The sequence below is a fragment of the Danio rerio genome, chromosome 7 (assembly GCF_049306965.1).
Source record: "Danio rerio strain Tuebingen ecotype United States chromosome 7, GRCz12tu, whole genome shotgun sequence".
Taxonomy (NCBI): domain Eukaryota; kingdom Metazoa; phylum Chordata; class Actinopteri; order Cypriniformes; family Danionidae; genus Danio; species Danio rerio.
Genome location: NC_133182.1, coordinates 77,865,604 through 77,893,488, shown reverse-complemented (window position 1 = coordinate 77,893,488; position 27,885 = coordinate 77,865,604). Strand labels below are relative to the sequence as shown.

The 27,885-nt window shown below is 41.3% G+C and overlaps 1 protein-coding gene across 2 annotated transcripts in view; it reads left to right on the top strand.

Annotated features, from left to right (window-relative positions):
- The window catches only part of LOC797658 (RAS guanyl-releasing protein 2), a 49,273-nt gene extending 22,524 nt beyond the window's left edge, over positions 1-26,749 (top strand). Inside the window, exons 4-17 of one of the 2 annotated variants that reach the window (XM_009303654.5) lie at positions 1,121-1,174; positions 1,257-1,388; positions 5,137-5,287; positions 7,675-7,848; positions 10,192-10,308; positions 10,409-10,690; positions 13,581-13,661; positions 15,570-15,692; positions 15,819-15,934; positions 16,010-16,151; positions 16,513-16,549; positions 18,590-18,748; positions 20,522-20,584; positions 20,814-26,749. In XM_009303654.5, the coding sequence (XP_009301929.2) occupies positions 1,121-1,174; positions 1,257-1,388; positions 5,137-5,287; positions 7,675-7,848; positions 10,192-10,308; positions 10,409-10,690; positions 13,581-13,661; positions 15,570-15,692; positions 15,819-15,934; positions 16,010-16,151; positions 16,513-16,549; positions 18,590-18,748; positions 20,522-20,580 (1,627 nt within the window). In that variant the 3' untranslated portion in view covers positions 20,581-20,584; positions 20,814-26,749. The remainder of the gene's footprint in view (positions 1-1,120; positions 1,175-1,256; positions 1,389-5,136; positions 5,288-7,674; positions 7,849-10,191; positions 10,309-10,408; positions 10,691-13,580; positions 13,662-15,569; positions 15,693-15,818; positions 15,935-16,009; positions 16,152-16,512; positions 16,550-18,589; positions 18,749-20,521; positions 20,585-20,813) is intronic. The other variant, XM_073907604.1, reaches the window with a different exon arrangement.
- The last annotated feature ends 1,136 nt before the right edge of the window (positions 26,750-27,885 follow it).

Here is a 27,885-nt window from a genome sequence, read left to right as displayed (position 1 = left end):
TTGCTTTTGTGTGTGTGTGTGTGTGTGTGTGTGTGTGTGTGTGTGTGTGTGTGTGTGTGTGTGTGTGTGTGTGTGTGTGTGTGTGTGTGTGTGTGTGTGTGTGTGTGAGAGTACATGTGTGTGGAGATGCATGCTTGCATGAGTGTGCATGTGCATGCTTGCGTGTGTTTGTGTGTGTGCGCATGCTTGCGTATGTGTGTGTGTGTGTCTGCATGCAGGCTTGCGTGTGTGTGTATGTAAACATGCAGCATGTATGTGCGTGCGTGCATGCTTGCGTGTGTGTGTGTGTGTGATTGTGTGTAAGCGTGTGTGAGGGCATGTGTGTGTGTGTGTGTGCGAGGGCATGCTTGCTTGTGTGTGTGGTCTGTGTGTGTGTGTGTCTGTGTGTGTGCGTGCTAGAGCATGCTTGTGTGTGTCTGTGTGTGTGTGTGTGTATGTGTGTATACTTGCATGTGTTTACACTTGCATGCTTGCGCGTGTGTGCGCATATACATGCTTGCGTGTGTGTGTGTCTGTGTGTTAGAGCATGCATGTGTGTGAGCTTTCATGCTTGTGCTTGTGTATGTGGATGTGTATGCTTGTGTGTGTTGTGCGTGTGTGCGTATGTGTGTGCACGTGAGCATGGATGTGTGTGTGTTTGGTCTGTCTCTGTGTATGTGTGCAAGCATGCATGCTTGTGTGTGTGTTTATGCATGTGTATGCTTGCGTGTGTGTGTGTTTGTGTGCATGCATGCATGCTTGCTTGTATGTGTGTGTGTGTGTGTGTGTGTGTGTGTGTGTGTGCGTGCATACTTGCATGTGTATGTGATCCGTGTCTGTGTGTGCATGCATGCTTGTATGTATGCATGTGTGTGTGTGTGTGTAAGTGTATCTTTGTGTGCGTTACTGTATGAATAGAACTTCTGTTCAGCACAAAACAAGATGCTCTGGAGAGCCATTGACTTTTAGTTTTAGCCTTTTTGTTTTTACTATGGATGTCAGCGGCGGCTTTTCCCCATCATTCTTCAGAGTATCTTATTTTGTGTTCACCTCATAGAAGTGTAGATCCTCCTGAGTGTAAATGGTGTAGTAGTGACTGCAGTAGTCAACTGAAAACTGCGCACCCTTAACAAACACACAGGTCACAGGAGGGCAGCGATGATGAGCTCAGAGCCAAAATATGCCACCTCGTCAAGTAAGACTATTACCTATTATTCCCATCATCCGCTGTACGCCGCTGTCTCTCTTCACTGCATTTCCCTCCTTGTGTTCTTCAGGTTCTGGATTTCGGAGTTTCCAGCAGAGTTTGATCTGAATCCTGCGTTGGCTGATCAGATTAAAGACCTGAGGGACAATCTGAACACCGGAGGCAATGAAACACCGAGCCAACTCATTGATGTGGAGAGTGTGTACGTTTACAGACACACACACAAACACACAAGTCCAGGGGTCCGTTCTTCGTACGTGGATTTCTCAGTTAGCTGGATTTGGATATTGACGATTTGACACGATCCAGGATCGTTTAGTTCTTCAAAGCTGATCCGAGAGTTGTTGTCATGGCAACAGTTCTGCTAGGTCAAACCTGATCGGGAGCAGGTTCAATTCATATAAACAGGATTAGATCGGCTCAGTTCAAGCAAAGATAATACAGAAAGTATGTTCCCAATTCTGATATTTTCTTACAGTAGTCGTTATATACACTTGGGAAAATGGTACATATTTTTTAACTATATAAAGTTATGGTCATTAATAAAATAAATAAAGTTATACATATTAATAAAACTTATGCAATCTGCACCCTCGAAATGAAAGTACAAAGACTGCCACCTGGTGGTGCAAAGAGAAAACTTGTTGATATGAACTTTTTAGATCGCTTTAGTACAAATTGTGTATAATAGAAATGCACAATATGTGACTTTTTTAAAGCAATAATACATTTCAGCAGTCATAAACATGTTTTGATAGTTAATATGTCAGTGATTTGATGCTTCACAAAAGTTGCAGACGCCTTTACCAATATCAAAATGCTTTTGTAAACAACCAGTTATTCTTTATACCGATTAAAAAACGGCTACTATAATAAAGAAAATCTTTTCTAAATGTAGAACTAAATACACTGATTTGCATTGAAATACATGATGAATACTCTTGACACATGAAAGAGTAAAGCCTGCAGCTCATAACAAATGTGGAAGGTTATTGCGTGTCATATTTAACAAACCGTTTACTGCTAATATGATGTAATTTTGCTCACATGGATAATTGAATATTAATCAGATGATGTCATTACGCAGCTGTGCCGTCAGCCAATCGCTGCATTGCTGATCATGATCTCGAGGATTGATAGATCTGTCCTTCACAACACACACAGCGATCTCAGATCAGCTCATCCGGACATTCTAATCTGATTCGCGAACTTGTTTGAAGAACCAAATTAGCGAGAGATCAGTTATCAAGATGAACAGATCCAGGATCTGCCAAATCATCTTAGATCATTTAAGCGAGGTACGAAGAACGGATCCTAGGTTCATTTGTTTATAAAGCACATTTAAAAACAGCCACAAGACTGACCAAAGTGTTGTACATAACACAAGACAAAATATAAGGTCACTTATAAAAACATGGAGGTAAGAGGGACAACAGAAGACATTTTAAAGGGCACCTCTGGTGAAAAATCTACTTTTCAAGCTGTTTGGTGTGTAGGTATAGTGTATAGAGCGTCAAATTGGGGTGATATACGTGATGTTTTGTAAACACATTTCGGGAGGAGCGTGCACAGAAGTTTCAGTATCGAATAGGTCATTGACAATTATCCCATCATCAAATCAGTTCTTGAACACACCCCTATATATACCAAAGCTGTCTTACCTGCAGCATCTCACGACTTCAGCACCCTCCACCACCCCGTCACCTCACCTCTTGCATTGCAGTCCCGGGGGGAGCGTTCTGGGGCCGGGCTAGATACTTCGCTCGAATCCCAACTCATCTTTGTTTTCTGATAAGGGGAGTAACTCGAGTTGGGGTGTCTCCTCGAGCTCAGAGCCCTCCCCCCGGACAGCACGCCAAATATGCTTTATACTTAAACGAATGCAAGTGCGAACTCGTGAAACACACACACAGTCCTTTTTTTTCCAATTTAACAACTTGAAAACGGTGGACCATTTTGAGCGGTTTTTAGGTCGACTGCAACTTGACGTAGGAGTGCGATTCCCTCCGCCCACCAATATTGATTGACAGCTGCGCACATTACCACATTTTCAGTTTGTTGTTTCACGTCCGCCATTTTCAGCGTGTGAAAAAAAACATTACAAACAGTACAAATGCCTATTTTACAACAAACATATTGCGTGAACACTTACGCTGTCTGTTGGTGCTCTAGATTTGCCCATTTCAAACCGATTAATTCATATTTTTGGAGCAAACATGCATTCACAATGGTATGAACCATTTTAGGGGTGGTCAAATGTATATTTGAGTTATCCATTATTTTTATTATTTTAATTGTGTGTGTGTGTGTGTGTGTGTCTGCGCCATGTGTGTGTGTTTCTGTGCTGTGTGTTTGTGCTGTGTGTGTGTGTTCTCGCTGTGTGTGCGTGAACTTTGTAAAGACATTGTGTGTGACTCATTGTTGCAACTCCACAAAAAATGCACCAAATACTGCTTGGTAAAGTTCTTACTGTAGTATTTCTCACAAACGTTAGTGAGATCTGCTTCCTGAGGCAGCCGAGGGCGGCGAGTGAGGCATGCTGCTGACAGACACATGGGAACGGTGGGCGGGGAGGACTCGCCTTAAAGGCGCAGTGCAAAAAAACAGCAACAACCTTTTCCCAGCTGTAATACAGACACTTCAAACATTCATTCATTCATTTTCTTGTCGGCTTAGTCCCTTTATTAATCCGGGGTTGCCACAGTGGAATGAACCGCCAACTTATCTAGCAAGTTTTTATGCAGCCCTTCCAGCCGAAACCCATCCCTGGGAAACATCCACACACACATTCACACACACACTCATACACTACGGACAATTTAGTCTACCCCAGTGGTTCTCAAACTAGTGGTACGCAGAGGAATCCATTATGTCTTATGTACTTGTGACATTTTTTTTTTAGAATTTATCAAAAATGGTTCATATATGAAAATGATGACATATAGCCTATGAGGTCCAAGCTACATTTCCGTTTTGATGAATAGGATACTATTGGTTAACACTGTACATTTAAGTAAAGCAGTTTTTTTTTTTTTTTTTTTTTTTTTACTTTTTAGAAACAGTAGCCTAGAATTTTTAATGAACTTATAAAAGCCCACTTTAAATTAATCAATAACATTTTATTTTGGTTTGTTTGTCTTTTTACAAATAAGCACAGTACAGTGTTAATGTTCAAACTATAATGTTTAAAGTGGCTGATAATGATACAAACTCTTAATAATAGTAGTTAATCTGCCACGTTTTTAAACTGTGCAGAGCTGTTGCTGTTTTACTGGGCCTGCTACGCTACGTATTTTTATACTGGTCATTATGGTGGTACTTGCAGAGAGATTTTTTTCTGAGGTGGTACTTGATAAAAAAAAAGTTTGAGAACCACTGGTCTACCCAATTCACCTGTACCGCATGTATTTGGACTGTGGGGGAAACCGTAGCACCCGGAGGAAACCCACGCGAAGGCATGGAGAACATGCAAACTCCACACAGAAACACCAACTGAGCCGAGGTTCGAACCAGCGACCCAGCGACCTTCTTGCTGTGAGGCGACAGCACTACCTACTGGGCCACTGCCTCGCCACTCTTCAAACACAGCTCTAATAAATACTCTGATGGGTGTTTTGAGCTGAAACTTTACAGACACATTCTGGGGTCACAAAACACTTATAATAAATATGAAAAAAGGGGTGACCTATGTGCCCTTTAAAGTTTTGTTATTGAACCAAAGTCAATCAAGAGCCTCTACCTTTGCAGCTTTCACATCTTATTTGTGCTTCCGCGCTTTGAAATCTTCTCAAATCAAATGGACTGAAATGAGTCATTGATGATAGTTTCTTTCTTCATATTTTTCCATGAATTACGCCCTGCTCTGGACTGTCATGTTCAGCATATTAGTCATCTGCCAGGAATAATAACCTCAGTCCTGTCTGAAATAACATATTGTTTTCCTGCTGCAGGCCCTCGTATAAATGGAAACGACAAGTCACCAAGAGAGTCCCATCCATGTCAAAAAGGAGGAAAATGTCTCTGTTGTTTGATCACCTGGACCCCTATGAGCTGGCCGAGCATCTGACCTACCTGGAGTACAAGTCCTTCTGCAAGATACTGGTGGGTTTGTTGCTACAACGTTCGTTTTTTTTGTTTGATTTTAGTCCTCTAAAAGCCCCAACAGTCAAAAAACATACATTTTCTCCATAGTGACACTGATTTTTATTGATTATACCTTTAAAGACAGACCTGTTGAGGTTGCTAATTGATTGTTAATCATTTCAAGAGGTCACACTTAGCTGATGATTGATTGTCAAGCATGTTTGGCATGCTGTCCCAAAGAGAGCTCCTTGAGCCCGGGGCTCCCTCCCGTTTGCAGGGTGAGAGGGGAGTTTGAGCTCAGGTTGGTCTCGAGAACTCCCCTGCACTCCCCAGACCGCACACCACACACCAGCTGATTGGTGGAGAGGAGACAGAGTGATGATATGCCAATCATGATATGGGGAGGGTTAGGAGGCCATGATGGACAGAGGCCAGTGGCAGATTTGGATGCTGGGGTTAAACCCCTACTCTCTTTCAAAGGACATCCTGGGATTTTTAACGACCACGTTGAGTCAGGACCTCGGTTTAACGTCTTATCCGAAAGACGGTGCTCACTGAGCAGTATAGAGTCCACGTCACTATACTGGGGCATTAGAACCCACACAGACCACAGGTTGAGCGCCCCCTCCAGGCCTCTCTAACACCACTTCCAGCAGCAACCTAGCTTTCCCATATGGTCTCCCATCCAGGTACTGACCGGGCGCAGCCCTGCTTAGCTTCAGTGGGCGACCATGTGAGAGTTGCAGAGAGCTGCCGGCCAATAATAGGAAGAATCACAGATAACTTTTGTCCAAATCACGTTTCACATCCAAAAACATGTCGTATTTCTTTTGTTATTAACTACATAACAAGAAAGAAGCCTTTAATGGAGTAGAAAATGTACATATTTGCTCACCTGGGTTTGAAGGGAGTTAGCAATCTCTCCTCAACTTTCTTTTTTTAACTTTAAAACGTCAAACCGACACGGGTGGGTCCAAATAAACGTGAAATGAGCGCTTTTAACTTCTCCCTCAACCTCCCGCTGGCCCTCAGGTACCCACACACAAGTGAATGCTGCTTGCTCATTGGTTGTAGGTGATCTCTGATGCTATTTTCAATCACAACTCATTTCACATGGAGCTGTGCAGCTGTCCAGCTGCGCTCTCATAGCGGGAAAATGAAAACAAAACCTTCACTGCAGCAAATTATAAAAAGTAACACTGACAACCCGTATCCCCAAACAATTCATGTTCTCCCGCTTGTCAACACAACATGGTGTCTCTCTGCTGTCTGAACACTGTGTCAGGTACAGTCTTTGCAAACACAAAAGAGCGCGCTGATTGGTTTGAACCAAGTCTTATGCTGTGCTCACACCAGACACGGAACGCGCGGATAAATCGCGCTATTCGTGCGTAAATAGCCGCGTGAACATTTGAGTTTACTCGCTTTATTTGCGCGTAAAATACGCTTTATTCGTGTGTTAAATTCACTTCAGATCAGATGCGGATTCGCGTGATGGGCAGGGCTTCTGTCGGCCCAGTGACTCTAGCTTCATAGCTAAATGGCTCACATGGATTTTATGAAGAAATAACTGTGTTTATGTGCTTTTATGAAGACTGAAAAACAGCGTTGATACGTTTAGGGCCGTGTCTGAGTCCACTACATCCTTTCAGAGGTGTATCCAGCTCATAAACTCCTCCAGAAACTGAACCTGGCTTATGGAGGCTTTCAGCGGTGCTTCTGACTGAGCCAAGCCCAGTTTGATGACTTGTTGTTGGTGAAAACCTCCTGATTGGTTACCGCGGCGTGAATGTCCGCTGAGGTTCAGATTTACGAACTCGAGTGATCTGCGCGAAACGCGTGTTAAGCGTGTCAAACGCGCAAAACGCTCAATTCGCTGCGCGCCATTCGCACTTATCGCGCCATTCGCGTAATTCACATCATTTGCACCGCCCCATTCGCGCATATTGCACCACAGGATGTCTATTCGCGCGTTTGCATTGACTTAAATCACTCGCGCTTGACGAGCGTTCCGCGTCTGGTGTGAACGCAGCATAACTCATGAATGAATGCAGCACAGTCAGAGACGTAATGAGGCACTCCCAGGTACAGACGTCCAGTCTACACACTGGAACACACGCTATTATCTCATGGCCGTGACGCAGCTTCAAAAATTCCTTTCAAACCGGAAGAACGAATTTGCTCGAAATAACGCAAAAACAACCAATTTTGTGTCAATATATGTGTCCTAATAGTGTTTATAGCAGTGTGGGACACATATACGACTGTCAACAGCTCAAAACATGTGTTCTGGTGTTTTGTGGCCCTTTAAGCAGCGGATGCCCTTCCAGCTGCAACCCATCACTGAGAAAAAAAGTGTTGCCATCGTTATTATAATTGCACTTTGTGTTTTCTGTGTGTTTCAGTTTCAGGATTACCACAGTTTTGTGATGCACGGCTGTACGGTGGATAACCCCATTCTGGAGAGGTTCATTACGCTCTTCAACAGCGTCTCGCAGTGGATTCAGCTGATGGTTCTGAGTAAACCCACCGCACCGCAGAGAGCCGCCGTGATCGCTCACTTCATACAGGTTGCAGAGGTCAGCAGTACTACTGATATGTACAGGTTTTTCCCCCTGATTGCAATTGTGCATAAGCTTTTTACGCCCCATTCACACGGGGTTTCATCGTTAACGCTTGACTGAAGGCGTGTCTGAAGTCGGGGCTGAAGCGATCGTCATAGCAGCGTCAGCCAATGAAATTCAGTCAGCATAAGCCACTGTCTAGCTGGTGTATTTGCATACAGCGATCTGATTGGCTGATGCATCAGTGCTTTAAAAGTTGAGCTAGTCCCAACTTCTGCAGCGAGCAACGCCTCTGAAGCGGCGCCAACGGATCCACAATGCAGTTCAGCAATGCCTGACATCACCCATTCAAAGTAAATGGGAAGCGTTGAAGCTGACGCCCTGTGTGAATGTGGCGTAGTGCTTGACCTATACATTATACATGTGCATGAAGGTACAATCTGTAGAGCTGGGAATTAACACCACTTAAACAGAACAGTTCTGTTCATTACTGTAGCTACAAAACATGTGAACGGGAACATTTCAGGCATTTTCAGGCAGTGGGTAGCACGATCGCCTCACAGCAAGAAGGATGATTCTCATTTCAGAATTGGGTGTACATTTCAGGCATACAGACACCTGAAGGAAAAAGGTGAAGGCCAAGACCTATAAAGCAAGAGTTTGCAATGTTGTAGACCTTTAGTTTGACGACAGCAAGTCGCATGTGACTTTCTTTCTCTTTGAATTTTTCAGCAGCGCAGCGGGGTCCGTCGCCCCCTGCTCCCGCTCCTCCTCATGATCCCTTGTTCTCTTCCTTCTTACGGGCCCTGAGCTCTTCCTCTTCCAAAATATCACTTCCTGCGCTTTATGTCTCTACTGTTCTACCACAATGTTTCCTGCTCAGTCCCTTTCCATATCTACCCTTGTGAGAAATAACCTTATGTTACTGTTACTACAGTACTATACAGTTGAAGTCAGAATTATTAGCCCTACTGTATATTTTATCCATAATTTCTGTTAAACATGTTTCTAATCATAATAGTTTTAATAACTCATTTTTAATAACTGATTTATTTTATCTTTACCGTGATGACAGCACATAATATTAGACTGGAAATTCTTCAAGACACTAGTATTCAGCTTAAAGTGACATTTAATGGCTTAACTAGGGTAATTAGGGTAAAGTTAGAGTAACTAGGCAAGTCATTGTATAACAGTGGTTTGTTCTGGAGACAATCCAAAACAAATATTGTTTAAGGGGACGAATAATATTGATCTTAAAATGGCTTTAAAAAAATTAAAAACTGCTTTATTCTAGCCGAAATAAAACAAATAAGACTTTTTCCAGAAGAAAAAATATTATCAGACATACTGTGAAAAATTCCTGAATCTGTTCAACATCATTTGGGAAACATTTGAGGAAGTAAAAAAAATATTGATTTTCACTTCAACTGTATATAAACACAATGTACTTAACCCAATGTTCTTACATAAGAGGAGGAGAAGGGGTGGAAGGGGGGATTCTTCAAGATGACTAAAGGTAAGATGCTTGGTTATTTATACTGGGTTAGGAATTGTTCGTACATTAGCTTGACTCGGGGCCAGCTGTGTCAATCATGAGCACGTGATCCTCTCGAAATTAGTTTATGAATAAACTTCACTAAGAACGACTACATGAAAAAACCTCACGAGTGGTGTTGTTGAGCGAGGCAGTGGTGCAGTAGGTAGTGCTGTCGCCTCACAGCAAGAAGGTCGCTGGGTCGAACCTCGGTTCAGTTGGCGTTTCTGTGTAGAGTTTGCATGTTCTCCCTGCCTTCGCGTGGGTTTCCTCCGGGTGCTCCGGTTTCCCCCACAGTCCAAAGACATATGGTGCAGGTGAATTGGGTAGGCTAAATTTTCCTTAGTGTGTGTGTGAATGTGTGTGTGGATGTTTCCCAGAGATGGGTTGCGGCTGGAAGGGCATCCGTTGCGTAAAAACTTGCTGGATAAGTTGGCGGTTCATTCCGCTGTGGCGACCCCGGATTAATAAAGGGACTAAGCCGACAAGAAAATGAATGAATGAGTGGTGTTGTTTTAGATGGTTTTAAATAACCAGCTTGATCTACCTTTAGTCATCTTGAAGAATCCCCCTTCCACCCCTCTCCTCCTCTTTTCTCTATAGGGCGGCACGGCGGCCCAGTGGCTAGCACTGTGGCCTCGCAGCAAGAATGCCTCCGTCTCGGGTCTTTACCCAGCCGGACAGCATTTCCGTGTGGAGTTCATGTTCTCCCCGTGCTTGCGTGGGTTTAAGTAAAGACTTAAGAGACTTAAGTAAATTAATCCAACAACAGACGTCATATATTGAGTGTATTTGCTACTATAATTCTGTTTTCCCTGTAGAAACTCCTACAGTTGCAGAACTTCAACACACTGATGGCGGTGGTCGGAGGACTCAGCAACAGCTCCATCTCCAGGCTGAAGGAGACACAGGCCAACATCAGCAGCGACACCAATAAGGTTTGAGTAAAATTAGCAGAATTATTCAAATGAAGTTCAGCCAAGTCAGTTTAACAGCTCCAGGCTAGAATGGGTTTACTTTTTCACATTTCTCCGTCAGGTGTTTAACAGTCTGCTGGACATGCTGACCTCTTCTGGAAACTACAGTCAGTACCGGCGCAGGTTCGCTGAATGCACTGGCTTTCGTTTCCCAATCCTGGCCGTCAGCCTGAAGGACCTGATAGCGGTTCATGTTGCGCTGTCGGACTGGACAGACGCGCAGAAGACTCAAGTCAACCTGACCAAAACACAGCAACTCTACGCCATCCTGCAGGAATTATCCCTCGTGCAGAGCAATCCTCCACACATTGAGGCCAACACAGACCTGCTCAATCTGCTCACTGTGAGTGTGTCTGTGTGTGGCCCTGCTGAAAAATCCAGCTGAAAACAGCCTAGGCTGGTTGGCTGGTTTTAGCTGGTCGACCAGGCTGGTTTTACAGGGGTTTTGGCCATTTCCAGGCTGGTTTCCAGCCATTTCCATTCTTAGCTGGTCAGGCTGGAAAATGAAGAGCCAAATCCAGCCAAAACCAGCTTGACCAGCCTGGTTTAAGCTGGATATGGCTGGTTTTGGCTGGACTCCCAGCTTGGCTAGGCTGGTCAAGCTGGTTTTAGCTGGTCATCTCCCAGCTTGACCAGATTAGACAGGCTGGTCGACCAGCTAAAACCAGCCAACCAGCCTGGATTTTTCAGCAGGGGTGTATGTGTGTGTGTGTTTGTGTGTGTGTGTCTCTGCGTTTTAGGGTGAAAAGGGTGCATGAGAAGGGTGCGTGACTTATTTTAAGGGACCGGGAGGGAAACAAGCAATTTTCGGGAGACTTGGGATATCTGGATATCCAGCGATCCAGCGGTACAACCTCGATAAAGATGTGCACTATTTGCACGATTTGCTATTTACATGACGTAAACTAAGTCTGTAAGTGGAAAAACTGAGCATTTCTCTAGCAAGAAAACAGTTAAACAGAGCATCGCCAGAATGAGAGATAAAGTATCATCATTATCTACTTTCACTTTCGCTCTCATGGATAGGGAAACCTCTTGTATGCACAGACATCCATTAGCCTATAAATAATTAATTTTGTTTGTTAAGTGCAAAGATTTGTTTCAAAGCTATTTCTAAATCTTTAATTTCCAGCAAACGAATAATTGAACAATAATAATGAAGTGTGCTCAAAGACCTGAGTTATATCCTAATACACATGCTGTGCCCCATATGGTGTAATACCTGCGGGTGGACAAATCTAAGCTTGTTTTTAATAAAACAAATATAAATATGGATATAATAAATAATACTGCTAATAATAATAACATTATACAAAAGCAAATTGAATGAACTGAAAAAGCCTCCCGAGATGAAGAAGACATGAAGGCAGTGTTTTTTATATTTATGTAGGCTAGAAAATAATATGTTTTGTAATATTTTAATCCTTTATATTTATATCCTACATATATCCTTATTATATCCTATATATATCCTTAATATTTTAATTCTTTTTTCATATGTAAAGATATTTGCGTATTGCTCTACATCTTGTGTGTATTGAGCAGTGTGTAAGTGAGGCGCACAACTAACGCGCTCTGCGCTGGACAATAGACCGGCTTTGTTTTGGTCTGTTGAAAAATCTATTACAGTTTCTCAAAATAGCAACACGCCAGCAATGCGCCTCAACACACCTCCTTTTTTAGAGCAGAACGCCTATGGGCACACATATAAGCGCAAATGCATTTGCTATTTAAACAGTGTGGCGGAAAACGTCAAAACGACTCTTGCGCCAAGCTGAAACTAGCAAACAACAATTGCCTCGCGGCTTGCGCCACATTGCGCCAGGTGTATGATAGGGCCCTAAGACGTATTAGTGTAAACGGGGCCTGAGTGTGTATTTTTTATGAGCGGGTATGCGACAGGGGTGGGGCAGGCTGGAGCATCGGCGATGCTGGCTCAGCATTGTTGTTGTCTATTGGCCATCGGCGATGGATGATGGCATCGTTTATCCACCCAACCCTAATTGGTTTGACTGCTGGACAATGATTAATTGTGATTGATCACATTTAGATTCAAATTACTTCCATGTAATTTTTACTTTAAATATTTTGACAAGATTTCCAGGAATAATAAGATGACAACTAATTTTTTAAGTCTAGTGGAATCAGCTTATGTAAACAGCAATAATCTTTTGGCTCTAATAGCTCACAGCCCACCTTTAGCACAAACGCATTAGAGAAAGAGTGTATTTGGGCAGTCAACTGTCTCAGTGTTCACACACAACTGTTGTTATGCTCTGTTGTTATATCCATACGCAACACAGACTTCGTTTCCAAAAACTTTTGCAAGAATTTGTTGCCATAGAAACAAGAACGGCTCTAAATAGAATCTTTGGAATGCGTACAGTAATCGCTGCATTCTGTTAATCTACCATGAGAATTCATATCTGATCAAAATCCAACCAGAAACTAAAGGGGCCAGAGAGACAACACATGCACACAGTAGGAAAGTGTTTCAAGAGTCTCTAAAGTTAGCATTAATTTTAGCCCATTTGACTTTATATTCTCAAGTTTTTGTAAGCAGTATCTTACATGATCCCCATATCTAGCCCAGGTTCATTTGACCCAGCCCACTTTTCCAAAAGAGGGCGGAGAGAAGAACCCCTAGGTGTCAGCATAGTGGTAAGTTTAAAAACAAGACTAACGTCTTATGCTAATGAGGGAGAGATGGTCACTAGTGGGCGGGGCTTTCCTCCTCTGATGACACGTACAAAGAGAGAATGTCAATCAAAGTGTCTCTGCAGACTGATTTCATCAAGTCTCATTATAAAGTATAAAATTAGTACCATTAGAGCACAGGTGTCAAACTCAGTTCCTGGAGGGCCGCAGCTCTGCACAGTTTAGTTCCAACCCTAATTAAACACACCTGATCAAACTTATTGAGTCCTTCAGGCTTGTTTGAAACCTACAGGCAAGTGTGTTGGAGCAGGGTTGGAACTAAACTGTGCAGGGCTTCGGCCCTCCAGGAATTGAGTTTGACACCCCTGCCCTAGAGGCTGAATATATTCACACACTGCGGCCACACAACAGAGTTTAAACCCCTTATAAACGTGATTTTTACGTATTTGGTGCTCTTTAATACAGGATAATTGTTACATAGAAATAAGAATCATTGATGTCTTTGTGAAACGTTATATTCATCATGCGTGCTCATTGAATGCTGTGACTGATTTCGGGTGTTGTTTTATATGTAGGTATCGCTGGATCAGTATCACACAGAAGAGGAGATTTATCAGCTCTCGTTACAGAGAGAACCCAGAGCTACAAAACCAGCGGTCAGTTTTACAGACACGACCATCAGAAAGTGCAGTGTATTCTGTGAAATATGACCCTGTACCATGAAACCAGTCATGAGTGTCAGCCTTTCCATTTAAATGCTGGAGCTATGCAAAAAATGAAGGTGCAAATATTGAAATATTGAGAAAATCAGTATAGAGCAGAATTTGTGCCAATATATAAAATGTGAACTCAAAATTGGATAGATAGATAGATAGATAGATAGATAGATAGATAGATAGATAGATAGATAGATAGATAGATAGATAGATAGATAGATAGATAGATAGATAGATAGATAGATAGATAGATAGATAGATAGATAGATAGATAGATAGATAGATAGATAGATAGATAGATAGATAGATAGATAGATGGATAGATAGATAGATAGATAGATAGATAGATAGATAGATAGATGGATGGATGGATGGATGGATGGATGGATAGATAGACAGAAATATATAGATGGATGGACGGATGGAAGGAAGGAAAGAAGGATAAATGGATGGATGGATGGATGGATGGATGGATGGATGGTTGGATCGGCGGGATGGATGGATGGATGGATGGATGGATGGTTGGATCGGCGGGATGGATGGATGGATGGATGGATAGACATAGAAATATATAGATGGATGGACGGATGGAAGGAAGGAAAGAAGGATAAATGGATGGATGGATGGATGGATCGGCGGGATGGATGGATGGATGGATGGATGGATGGATGGATCAGCGGGATGGATGGATGGATGGATGGATGGATAGACATAGAAATATATATATGGATGGACGGATGGAAGGAAGGAAGGAAAGAAGGATAAATGGATGGATGGATGGACGGACAGACGGACGGATGGATGAATAGATAGATAGATAGATAGATAGATAGATAGATAGATAGATAGATAGATAGATAGATAGATAGATAGATAGATAGATAGATAGATAGATAGATAGATAGATAGATAGATGGATGGATCGGCGGGATGGATGGATGGATGGATGGATAGACATAGAAATATATAGATGGATGGATGGATGGAAGGAAGGAAAGAAGGATAAATGGATGGATGGATGGATGGATCGGCGGGATGGATGGATGGATGGATGGATGGATGGATGGATGGATAGACATAGAAATATATATATGGATGGACGGATGGAAGGAAGGAAGGAAAGAAGGATAAATGGATGGATGGATGGATGGATGGATGGATGGATGGATGGATGGATGGATGGATGGATGGACAGACGGACGGATGGATGAATAGATAGATAGATAGATAGATAGATGGATGGATGGATGGACGGACGGACGGACGGACAGACAGACAGACAGACAGACAGACAGACAGACAGACAGACAGACAGACAGACAGACAGACAGACAGACAGACAGACAGACAGACAGACAGACAGACAGACAGATAGATAGATAGATAGATAGATAGATAGATAGATAGATAGATAGATAGATAGATAGATAGATAGATAGATAGATAGATAGATAGATAGATAGATAGATAGATAGATAGATAGATGGACAGATCGATTGACATTAATGCTTCTTTTTGTCAGCTGTACTTAGCGTTGGTTTCAGGAATTCCCATGGAGAGTAATGTAAATTGACCCATAGTGCCATCTGCTGTCATCATCATGACGGATGATGAAGATAAATCATGATCTTTACTTAATATAATAATAAGGATGTTGATTAATAAGGATATAGCAGTGCAATATAACACTGTTTTGTGGTCCAGGGTCACAATAGTATAAAAAACCCATATAATATACTGTATAAACTCCCATTTAAATGAAAACTACATAATAATGCCTCATAATAATGCCTCATAATAGTGCCTCTGATTTATGTTTTTTATTTATTGATCCATTTTTTGGCTCAGAACTCAAGCTCTACCTCCAGCCCAGCTCCTAAAAAACTTTCAATAATAGATGACTGGGCAGCGTCGGTCAAACCCAAAGCTGATCCTGCAATCATCAGCAAACACATCGAGAAGATGGTGGATGTAAGAGAAAACTAATCCTCATCAATACTGTATACTGCATTAATTTAATTATGTCCATTCACACACCCATGCCGCATGTATAAAGATCCATGCAGGTGAAACCCTGCTTTTACTGTGTTTTCACAGTCTGTGTTCAAGAATTTCGACACAAACGGTGACGGCTTCATCTCACGGGAAGAGTTTGAGTGCATCAGGAATAACTTTCCTTATTTAAGCAAGTTTGGAGAACTCGATACAAATCAGTAAGTGCCATCACACAGTTCAAGTCAGAATTATTGACTACAACACTTCACATGTTCTGTATCTCTGTTTATCAGGGATGGAAAGATCAGCAGGGAGGAGATGATAGATTATTTTATGAAGGCCAGTTCTTTGCTTAATTGCAAGATGGGCTTCATACACACCTTCATAGAGACCACATATGTGAAGCCCACCTTCTGCGATCACTGCACCGGCTTTGTAAGTAGCAGATGCTCATGCATTCATGAGGAAACGGATTCATAACTTGTTAGTGTTTTTAAAAATGAGCAGTTTCATTAGGCTATCTACTGGATGTTGTGTATTGTTTGTTGTACCCCAGTCCCTTCTATTGTGTGTGTGTGTGTGTGTGTGTGTGTGTGTGTGTGTAGCCTCTGATGCTGTGAGTTTGCTGTTTTGCTTTCATCCATTTCTGCGCTTTCGCTTTCATCTTTTGTTTTCCCGCTGTTTTCTCTCTCTTGATCTGAGCTCCTCCTCCTCCTCCTGTCTCTACTGTTGTCCACATCATGTCTGCATATCCCTTCTCCCTCCTTAATGATGTATGTCCTTCTTTTCTTTTAAGATATGGGGGTTTTATAAACAAGGATACAAATGCAAAGGTAAGAGGAGCTGTATATGCTTGTGTGTGTGTATACCTTGTATTCCTGACATTCTGGGGACCCAATAATGAATATACTAACTGCTTTTCGGGGGGGTGGGGTGGGGTTGTCATGGTGTACAACTTAAGTAATTAGAATTATTTGACAACGTCGTCACTGGTAATGCAAACGAACTGGAAACTTACTTTTGGTTTATTTGTGTTGATTTCAAGTGACGTGACAGGTGCAGGTGTCCACTGTAAATAACGTCACTTGCATTGGAAGTGTGGGTGCCCGAGAGTGCAAGCCTGAAGATGCAAGTGCAACCCTGCAGCCAGACTCTTCTTGTTTGGGCTCTATTTTGACGGTTCATGCGCAGAGCGCAAAACGCAGGGTGCAAACTCTTTCAGGGCGTGTCAGGACGCGTTTTTGCTAATTTAAGGACGGGAAACCTGCTTTGCGCCATGGCGCATGGTCTAAAAGGGTTGAGTTTATTTTCTTAATGAATTATAGGTGTGTTTTGAGAATAAACCAATCAGAGTCTCATCTCCCATTCCCTTTAAGAGCCAGCTGCGTCACGCCAAGAGCGCATTCACTATTTACAGGACGTAAAGTAAGTCTAAGTGGAAAAAAATGAGCATTTCACAAGCAAACAGTTCACAGTGTTTTAACAGAAAACAGTTAAACAGAGCATCTACTGCGCGAGAATGAGAGATAATGGATCACTTTCACTTTCGCTCTTGGATAGGGAAACCTTTACGCACAGACATCAATTAGTCTATAAATAAATACTCATATATAAATAAATATATAAATAAATACGCAAATATTCATTTCAAAACTATTTCTAAATTCAGTTCTTATTTCCAGCAAACGAATAAATGAACAATAATAATGAAGTGTGCTCAAAAACCTGAGTTATATCCTAAAACACCTGCCATGCCCCATATGATCTAAAACCTGACAGGTGGGCAAATCTAAGCTTGTTTTTAATAAAACAAATATGAATATGGATATAATAAATAATACTGCTAATAATGATAACATTATACAAAAGCAAATTGTTATGAATGAACTGAAAAAGCCTCCCGAGATGAAGAAGACATGAAAGCAGTGATTTTTCATATTTATGTAGGCTAGAAAATAATATGTTTTGTAATATTTTCATCCTTTATATTTATATTCTATACCTATTCTTATTATGTCCTATATATATCCTTAATATTTACATTTTTTCATATGTAAAGATATTTGCCTATTGCTCTCTTGTGTGTATTAAGCAGTGTGTAAGCGAGGAGCAACTCTGTGCTGGAGTTTAGACCGGGTTAGTTTTGGTCTAATGAAAAATCTAATATAGTTTCTCAAAATAGCAACGCGCCAGCGGTCCGCCTCGGAACGCCTCCCTGTTTAGAGCAGAACGCCTATGGGCGCACATATGAGCACTAATGCATTTGCTATTTAAACAGCGTAGCGCAACACCTCAAAACCACTCTTACGCCAAGCTGAAACTACCAAAAGACTACTGCGCCGCGCCTTGCGCCACACTGCGCCGGGTGAATGATAGGGCCCTTAATGTTCAAACTATTTATCATGGTTAAAGTGGCTGACAATAATAAATATTCATAATAATAGTAATTAATCTGCCTTGTTTTTGAACTGTGCAGAGCTTTAGCTGCCTATTTAGGCCTGCTGTGCTGATGTATTTCATTATTGGTCATTGTGGTGGTGCGTGGAATTTTTTTCTGAGGTGGTACTTGGTGAAATAAGTTTGAGAAGCACTGCTCTAGGAGGTTAGGTGAGTGAAAACTGAACAAAGTGTGAAAACAAATGAACGATAAAGCACTTCCTTCCATGCTTTATTTTTGTCTTTTCACATACTCGCAGTAGTTTTAGACCTTTTTGATGTGTCGGCGAGAATCTTAATTTAATCAACATCACGTTTGCTCAACTATACATGTTGTATACAAGTTTCAGAGCAATTAAGTTCGATGCCACAAGGCCTGTCTTGTCAAAGTTTTTTTCACCTGTCAGTCTAAACACTAACACTTTATTTCCTGTCAGTGTGTGGTGTGAATTGTCATAAAGCGTGTCACGGACGCCTGACGATCGAATGCCGGAAAAGAACGAAGAGCATCAGTCATGAGACGCCGCCGTCATTACAGTCCAGATCATACAGCTTACCTCTGCCCAGCAATGCACAATCAAACCTGCAGAAGACAGGTACTGTACACACACACACTTATGCACACACACTCACACACACACACACACACACACACAAACACACACACACAAACACAAGCACAGACACACCTACACACATACACAGGCACACACACACAGACACAAACAAAAAGCACACACATAAACACACACACACACAAAAACATACATAAAGACATCCACACACCACCCCACACATACACATAAGGACACACACAAACACACAAAACACACATAAACACATCCACACACCCCTACACACGCATTAAGACACACAGAAACAAACCCACACATGTGCACACATACTAAGATGCACACATAAACACACTAATATACACACACAAAGACACACGCTCAGACACAAATACAAGAATACACACACACGCACACACACATAAGCATACACACAAACACAGAAAGCACACACAAAAAAGCACACATAAACACACACACACACACACGTATATACACACAAACACACACATGCACATGCAAACAGAAGCACAAACTCACACACACACACACACAATAACACACAAACACATAAAATTACACAAAACAAACAGAAATGCAAAACAAACACAATAACACACACACAAAACAAACAGAAAACACACACACATACACCATAAACAGACCCAAACAAAAATACACACAAATAAAGACACAAACACTCAAAACAAACGCAGACACACAGATACACAAACACACACACACAATAACACACACAAAATCACACAAACACAAAACACATACATACACAAAAACAAATAAACACACAAACACAACACACACATACACAAACAAAATCAGACAAACAGACACATACACAAACACAAATAAACACACACAAACACAATAACACACACATACACACACACACACACACACACACACAAAAAACTGAAAAACACACAAACACAACACAATAACACACCCACATAAAAACACACACACATATAAACACAAAATCATACAAAACAAACACACACAAACACAACACAATAACACACCCACATAAAACACACACACATATAAACACAAAATCACACAAAACAAACACACACAAACACAACACAATAACACACCCACATAAAACACACACACATATAAACACAAAATCACACAAAACAAACACACACAAACACAACACAATAACACACCCACATAAACACACACACACATATAAACACAAAATCACACAAAACAAACACACACAAACACAACACATTAACACACCCACATAAAATCACACACACATATAAACACAAAATCACACAAAACAAACACACACAAACACAACACATTAACACACCCACATAAAATCACACACACATATAAACACAAAATCACACAAAACAAACACACACAAACACAACACATTAACACACCCACATAAAATCACACACACATATAAACACAAAATCACACAAAACAAACACACACAAACACAACACATTAACACACCCACATAAAACACACACACATATAAACACAAAATAACACAAAACAAACACACACAAACACAAACACAACACAATAACACACCCACATAAACACACACACACACACACACACACACATATAAACACAAAATCACACAAAACAAACACACTTAAACACAACATAATAACACACCCACACAAAAACACAAACATATAAACACAGACACACACACACACACACAGATAAGCTGTTTAAAACACTCATTATTTGTGTGTGTGTGTGTGTGTGTGTGTGTGTGTGTGTGTGTGTGTGTGTGTGTTTCAGTCATCACAGAAGAGGATGTGGAGTCGGCTGAACAGGCTGTATTCGACTGCCACCTTTAAACTGGTATCTCTCACTCATTACAGCATTTAACATTAAATACATTTAAGGCACCGTTCACACAGTGTGTGCTTTCCTTTCCAACACACTACTTTTTAAACCAGTTTATCAATCTAAACACACACTTGTCAGACATGTGTGAACATTACACCAGCGTCTCCTGTCTGTGTTGCAACATCATTGAGCTCCACAGTATCCTCTTATAAACTCTGGCTGTGTTCACTCACTATCACAGCTGGAGAATACGCCGAGACGTGGACATGCTGCTACCTGCTGGACTGAAGCTGCAACTGCATCCAGAACAGTCATTTCTTCCATTCTCCAGCCTGAACTCAAACATATCTCAAAATCTTCAAGATGAATGGCGGGATTTATCAATGTGCTGGACGTCTTGTGGCATCTCTTTCACACACTCTCGAATAAACGCTGGGTTGTTTTAAAGTTAACAATTGGGTGGAAAAAATTAAATAATTTAAATTAGTGCAAAAATTACACGGTCGCCTCACAGCAAGAAGGTCGCTGGTTTGAGTCCCGGGTGGGTCAGTTGGCATTTCTGTGTGGAGTTTGCATGTTCTCCCCGTGTTGGCGTGGGTTTCCTCCGGGTGCTCCGCTTTCCCCCACGGTCCAAACACATGCGCTATAGGGGAACTGCACCATGATCGCTCACGTCACGTCACGCAACAGATTGATTGGTGTAACGTCTTGTATGCAAAGAGTCACTGACAATCCTGTACACAGCGCTAAAACATTTAGTTATGCGGAAATTATTAAAATAGTTAAAATATAGATATTTAAAAAAAAATGTTGATACTAAATTAAAAAACTTCTGGCTTTCGATATATCGATACTCCAGCATCGATGTGCACATCCCTACCACACAGCCCTCATCATGGCTAACGCAGACGCTGACACGCACCATTTAAAAAATGTAACTACATATCGCAACAAAGCATGGCGCAAGCTCTGTGATTAGGCTGCAATGACGATTGTGGGCGTTCGCTGAGAGCCGTGAGCCCGCTAGAGCGAATGTTTACAAGTGCCGAGTCCCGTGAAGGAGCTCCAGATGGAAACTGTTGTTTTATGTTTACCTTATAACTAAAGTTGTTGCACGTTTGCCAGTTCCCGCCTTTAAATGAGCGAGTTTTAGCTACTAGTACATTACGGGAGCATTCAGAAAACAGCAAAACACCAGCGAATAAACTCGACACAGAGGAACATGACCTACTGCCAGCTAGCATTTCTGAAGTGTTATTGCAGAGCAACACAAACAGCACGCAGAAGGGTAAATGCATGGCTACGCGTAAGGCATGCATGGTGGGTCACGCTGATCATTCGACGCAGAAGTATAGACCAGCCCTTATGCTAACGCTGAGTATACAAAGAAGGAGACTTAAAGGTGCTATGTGATTGGCTAAGATGTGATTCAAGTGACCCAGTTAGTCTTACTGATGCTGCGTTCACACCAGACGCGGAACGCGCGTCAAATGCGAGTGATTTACATGTTAAGTCAATGCAAACGTGTGAATAGACATCCTGCGGCGCGATACGCGCAAATGGCGTGGCGCGAATGACACGAATTACGCGAATGGCGCGATACGCGCAAATGGCGTGGCGCAATTTAAGCATTTTGCGCGTTTGATGCACGTTTAGCACGAATTGCTTGAGTTCGAAAGTCTGAACTTCAGCGGACATTCGTGCCGCGTAACCAATCAGGAGCTTGCTCTTGTGGGGGCGTGGTTGTGACGTACACCTGTTGTTGGAGTCCCGGGGGAAATCCTCCAGGCGACACCGACAAAAAGTTCATCAAACTGGGCTTGGCTCAGACAGAAGCACCGCTGAAAGCCTCCGTCATCCAGGTTTAGTTTCTGGAGGAGTTTATGAGCTCACAGAGCTGGATGCACCTCTGAAATGATTTAGTGGACTCAGACACGGCCCTAAATGTATCGACGCTGTTTTTCAGCCTTCATAAAGCACAAAAACAGTTATTTTCTCAATAAAATCCATGTTAGCTATTTAGCTATGAAGCTAGAGTCACCGGGCAGACAGAAGCCCCGCCCATCACCCAAATCCACGTCTATTCTGAAGTGAATTTGCCGCCCGAATGAGGCGGGGTTTGACACGCAAATAAAGCGAGTAAACTCAAATGTTCACGTGGCTATTTACGTGCGAATAGCGCGATTTATCCGCGCGTTCCGCGTCTGGTATGAACGCAGCATAATAGTAAGTAATGCTAAAAATGATTAAACTACGCCTTTGTTTGTTGTGAATGCACGCCCTCTAGAGGCGTAAATTACATAATGCGCATTTAAAACAACCCCGCATTTTTTGGAGTAAATAAAATCAAACAAACAGAAACTGAAAAACAAGCAAGAAATTGTTTAGTCTTTTAGCATGACCGTATAATGAAGAGTGAGTGCGTCTGTTGACCATGTTCGGGGTACAGAGATGTACTTTTACTATAGTAACAATATTTGTGAATGTTGCTAAATTGGTGCTTGATGTCATCAGAGGAATGGCTGAAATGGTGTTATACTGTAGATCTGGTGTGCGTGTGCAACTTAAATATAGTTATCAATATGCAAACAGCGTAATGTTCCTTAAACCTTTAAATTTAATAAAACAAAATGGGGGATAACCCCTATTAATGTTTTTTGAGAGAGTTAACCGCAATAAAAGATGATATTTATTTCACCAGTACTGTATTTGGTGCATCAACATTTTTTATCAATGTAAGTCATAATTTAAAAAAATGAAGGCTGTAATATTGTGCGTATATAAGATTTTGAACAAAACAAACTCCTGTGGACCTGTTATTATTATTATTATTGTTGTTGTTATTATTATTATTATTATTATTATTATTATTTTGTCTGTAAGACATAAGCTTGAATAAAGTCCTTTGCTAGCCACACTAATCTGAGCATTAAATACTAATCAAAGAGTGTGAATTAAACCTAAATGGTTAAAGGATATGATCATTTGGATGTTAAAACATGCTCATCCATGTCTGATCCGCCATATATGTGTATAGTTAACGAGAGTATAGAGGCTGCATTATATTAAAGATCATTCTAAAGTCATTAAAATAACATAAGAAGTGACAGCTTCATGAGGGAATGGTGTTTTTGCTGAATTCAATAGTAACTCTATTCGGATTGTGATTATGAGTAGTTTTTGTGATTTTTATATGTTCAAAAGATGTGAATGATCTTTAAAATATGTCAATTCTGTCTATGTGGTTGTGGTTCCACAACACTAGGTCGATGTTTCACATGTGAAAATGCTCCTGTTGTCTTTCTTTTAAATGTATGTTTTGTATGTAGCTTTGAAAATGTGATGTCCGGAATTCTTCCAATGTAAATATTGATCTGAGAAATCGTACACTTTAAAGAAATGCTGGGTTGTCATAACCCAATGCTGGGTTTCACACAATTCCTTCATGTTGTCCCAACACAAATTGATTAACTTCATTGTTGAACTTACCCATATCACCCTGCAGCCCAAGAGCACTCACTCACTGAAGCTAAGCAGGGCTGAGGCTGGTCAGTACCCGAATGGGAGCCCACATGGGAACACTAGGTTGCTGTTGGACTTGGTGTTAGTGCGGCCAGCAGGGGGTGCTCAACCTGTGGTCTTTGTGGGTCCTAATGCCCCAATATAGTGAAGGGGACACTATACTGTCAGTAAGCGCCGTCTTTCAGATGAGATGTTTAACCGAGGACTGTCTGTGGTCTTTAAAAATCTTGTAAAGAGTAGGGTGTCCTGGCCAAACTACCTCCATCGGTCCTTACCCATCATAACCCCTCAATCATCCCATCCACCGAATTGGCTCTATGGCTGCGTCCAATATTGCTATACAGTACGCTAAAATTAGTATGCGAGCCGAGTAGTACATCCAAATTCTTAGAATTCGAAAATCAGTATTAGTACCTGGATGATTTTCTACTTCCGCCGAGATTCTGACTTGCGCATCCCATGCACACTGCGCCATCCCATGATGCTCCACGAGAGAATTCATGAATGAGAGTGAAGCGACTCAACAGACACAGGTAGGTAACATGACCATAGCAAAATGGCGGGTGTAGTACGTCCGAATTCCATTCATACTTTTCACATTCATACTGTAAAGAACATACTTTTCTGACGACCGAGTACATTTAAATTCGAATGCAGTACCTACTGAGTAGTAGGCGGTTTCTCCTATCACTGTCTCTCCACTCCATTAGAGGGTGTGTGGTAAACGCACCGGAGCCGTTGTGCTGTGGCTGATCGCATCATCCAAGTGAAGCTGCACACTGGTAGCGGTGTGGAGAGACCCCTCTCATGATTGTGAAGCGCTTCGAGTGTATGGCCACAGGGGTGCACCCCTTTGGGGGGGGGGGGGGGGGTGATGATTCTAAGGGCCCACATCATTTTGGGGCCCCCAGAGATACTATTAGGGCCCCCTAATAACCCCCACCCCCCGTCTTCACTTTCAACTGCAACAACACTCCTATCACCATTCCCTCCCTGCCCCCCACTCTTCTCTTTCATCCGAGACAACCCTCCCATACCCACCCCTTCACCCCACACCCTCTCTTTAGTCTTAGGACCAGCAGCGCCACTGTATGGCCATACATGATAAATGCGCTATATAAATAAACATATTGCATTACATTTACATTACAACTGAAAACAATTAAGTTGGGGTTGGATGATTCTAAGGGCCCACATCATTTTGGGGCCCCCAGAGATACTATTAGGGCCCCCCGATAAACCCCCATCCCCCGTCTTCACTTTCAACCGCAACAACACCCCTATCACCATTCCCCCCCTGCCCCCCACTCTTCTCTTTCGTCCGCGACAACTCTCCCATACCCCCCCCTTCTCTTTGGTCATAGGGCCAGCAGTGCCACTGTATGGCCATACATCATAAATGCATTATATAAATTAACATATTACATTTACATTACAACTGAAAAAAATTAAGTTGGGGTTGGATGATTCTAAGGGCCCACATCATTTTGGGCCCCCCGATTAAACCCCCACCCCCCGTCTTCACTTTCAACCGCAACAACCCCCCTATCACCATTCCCCCCCTGCCCCCCACTCTTCTCTTTCGTCCGCGACAACTCTCCCATACATACACCCCCTCCCCCCCCCTCTTTAATCATAGGGCCAGCAGCGCCACTGTATGGCCATACATGATAAATGCGCTATATAAATAAACATATTACATTACATTTACATTACAACTTAAAACAATTAAGTTGTCCCAAAACAACAGCTCGTTTTAAATTAGCTTGCACAAGTTGCAAAAAAAATAAATAAATAAATAAATAAAAAAATTTGTGTGAATGTTGGGCCAAATATGGACAAACCCATATTTAACCCAAACTTTAGGTTACAGCCCAGCTTTTTTAGAGTGTACTGCTGTGTGACATTTAGTTATGCATGTGTCTCATGTATTGTAACACTCAAAAAAAAAAAAAAAAAAGTGGGTTGCCATAACCCAAGACTGTCAAAATATCGGGTTCAACTGTATCTATATGTGGTCCCAACACAAATTGATTAACTTAATTCTGTTTACAAATTCATGTAGATTTAACATGAAATAATTAATTTGTCCACAAATAATTTTGTTGATTCAACTCGTTTTTATAAGTAGATTTACAAGCAGCAAATTTTTTTTTTTTTTTTTTGAGTGAACTCAAATATTTGTCCAAATGCTGACAAGCTTATTTAACCCAACATTAGGTTAAACAACCCATTTTTTTAGTGTACTCTTATGTGACATTTAGTTATGCATGTAACATTGTAACACAACAAAATAGCTAGGTTTTTAAAACCCAATTCTGGGTCAAATCTGCACAAACCCAACCTTTGTGTTAAAAAGTGCAATTTATATTTAATTAATTTGACCCAACACTGGGTTATGACATCCCAGCATTTTTTAGAGTGAATAAATAAGTTATTTTGTACAGAGGGTTTTAATGCTGAAAGGAGAGAGGACGATTTGCATGACAATCTGTTTAGATTTAAGGTCATTTGTGAAATTATGTTTTTATTCTGTAACACAAGAGATGGCTTTTATTCTCGGAGGTAAATGAATGTATTTTTCTCATGCAAATACCTTTTTAAATGTGCAAGTCTGTATGGTTCAGTGACTATAAATACTCCTTTTAAAACATCTACATGAGTGAGTATTGTTTATTTATTCAGTTCAGTGTGCTTTTTTGAAATGTATGTTTTTTTTCTTTCCTTCACATTTAAGACATGACAAAAATCTGTAAGGTAAGTCGATATAGCAATTTCCTTTATAGGCCAATTCCATACATAGATTCACTGTTGAGTTGTGGCGCCATCTATTGGAAAATATAAATAAAGCAGCATTTAATACATCCAAAATGTTTACAGGGAAGCATGTTGAAGATCGGCTGATTTTAAGATCTTTATGTTGTCAAAATAAAGAAATCTCATTCAGAGAAAGTTGTAAATGCTAAGTATGAGATCCTGTTGTCTGACATGGGACAATACTATAGTTTATGGTAAATAAGTTGTGCATGAATCTATTTTGGTAACTATTTCCCATTGTAATACAACAACTATAAACTAATTACCCAATTGCTGTATGCTGGTGCTGTTGTTTAATGCAGTAAAACAACTATGCTGTATTAATACAGTATGTGGGATATCTTAACCAGATAATCAAGATATAGGATATGAACCTTTTTATTTACTGTTCACTGGGATGTTTATAGCAATTCAAATGAATGTTAAGGTTATTTATTTATTTATTTACCCTGCTGAAAATCCAGTTTAAACCAGCCTAGGATGGTTGGTTGGTTTTAGAGGGGTTTTGGCCATTTCCAACCTGGTCTTAGCTGGTCAGGCTAGGAGATGACCAGCTAAAACCAGCTTGACCAGCCTAGCCAGGCTAGGAGCCCAGCCAAAACAAGCTATGTCCAGCTTAAACCAGGATGGTCAAGCTGGTTTTAGATGGTTTTAGCTTGTCACTTTCCAGCCTGACCAGCTAAGACCAGACTGGAAATGGCTGGAAACCAGCCTGGAAGTGGCCAAAACTAAAACCAGCCATCCTAGGCTGGTTTAAGCTGGATTTTTTAGCAGGGAGTAAGTTAGTTAGTTAGTTAGTTAGTTAGTTAGTTAGTTAGTTAGTCAGAGCTAAAGTTGGTTTTACTTTAAATAAATGCCAATGTTTTTAAATCTGACTTGCAGACAGACATCAGACAGAATATTCTGTGCTAACAATAGGGACCGAGTCACCTCATTACTAGCCCATTTCATAATCAGTATACGAATTTTTAAAT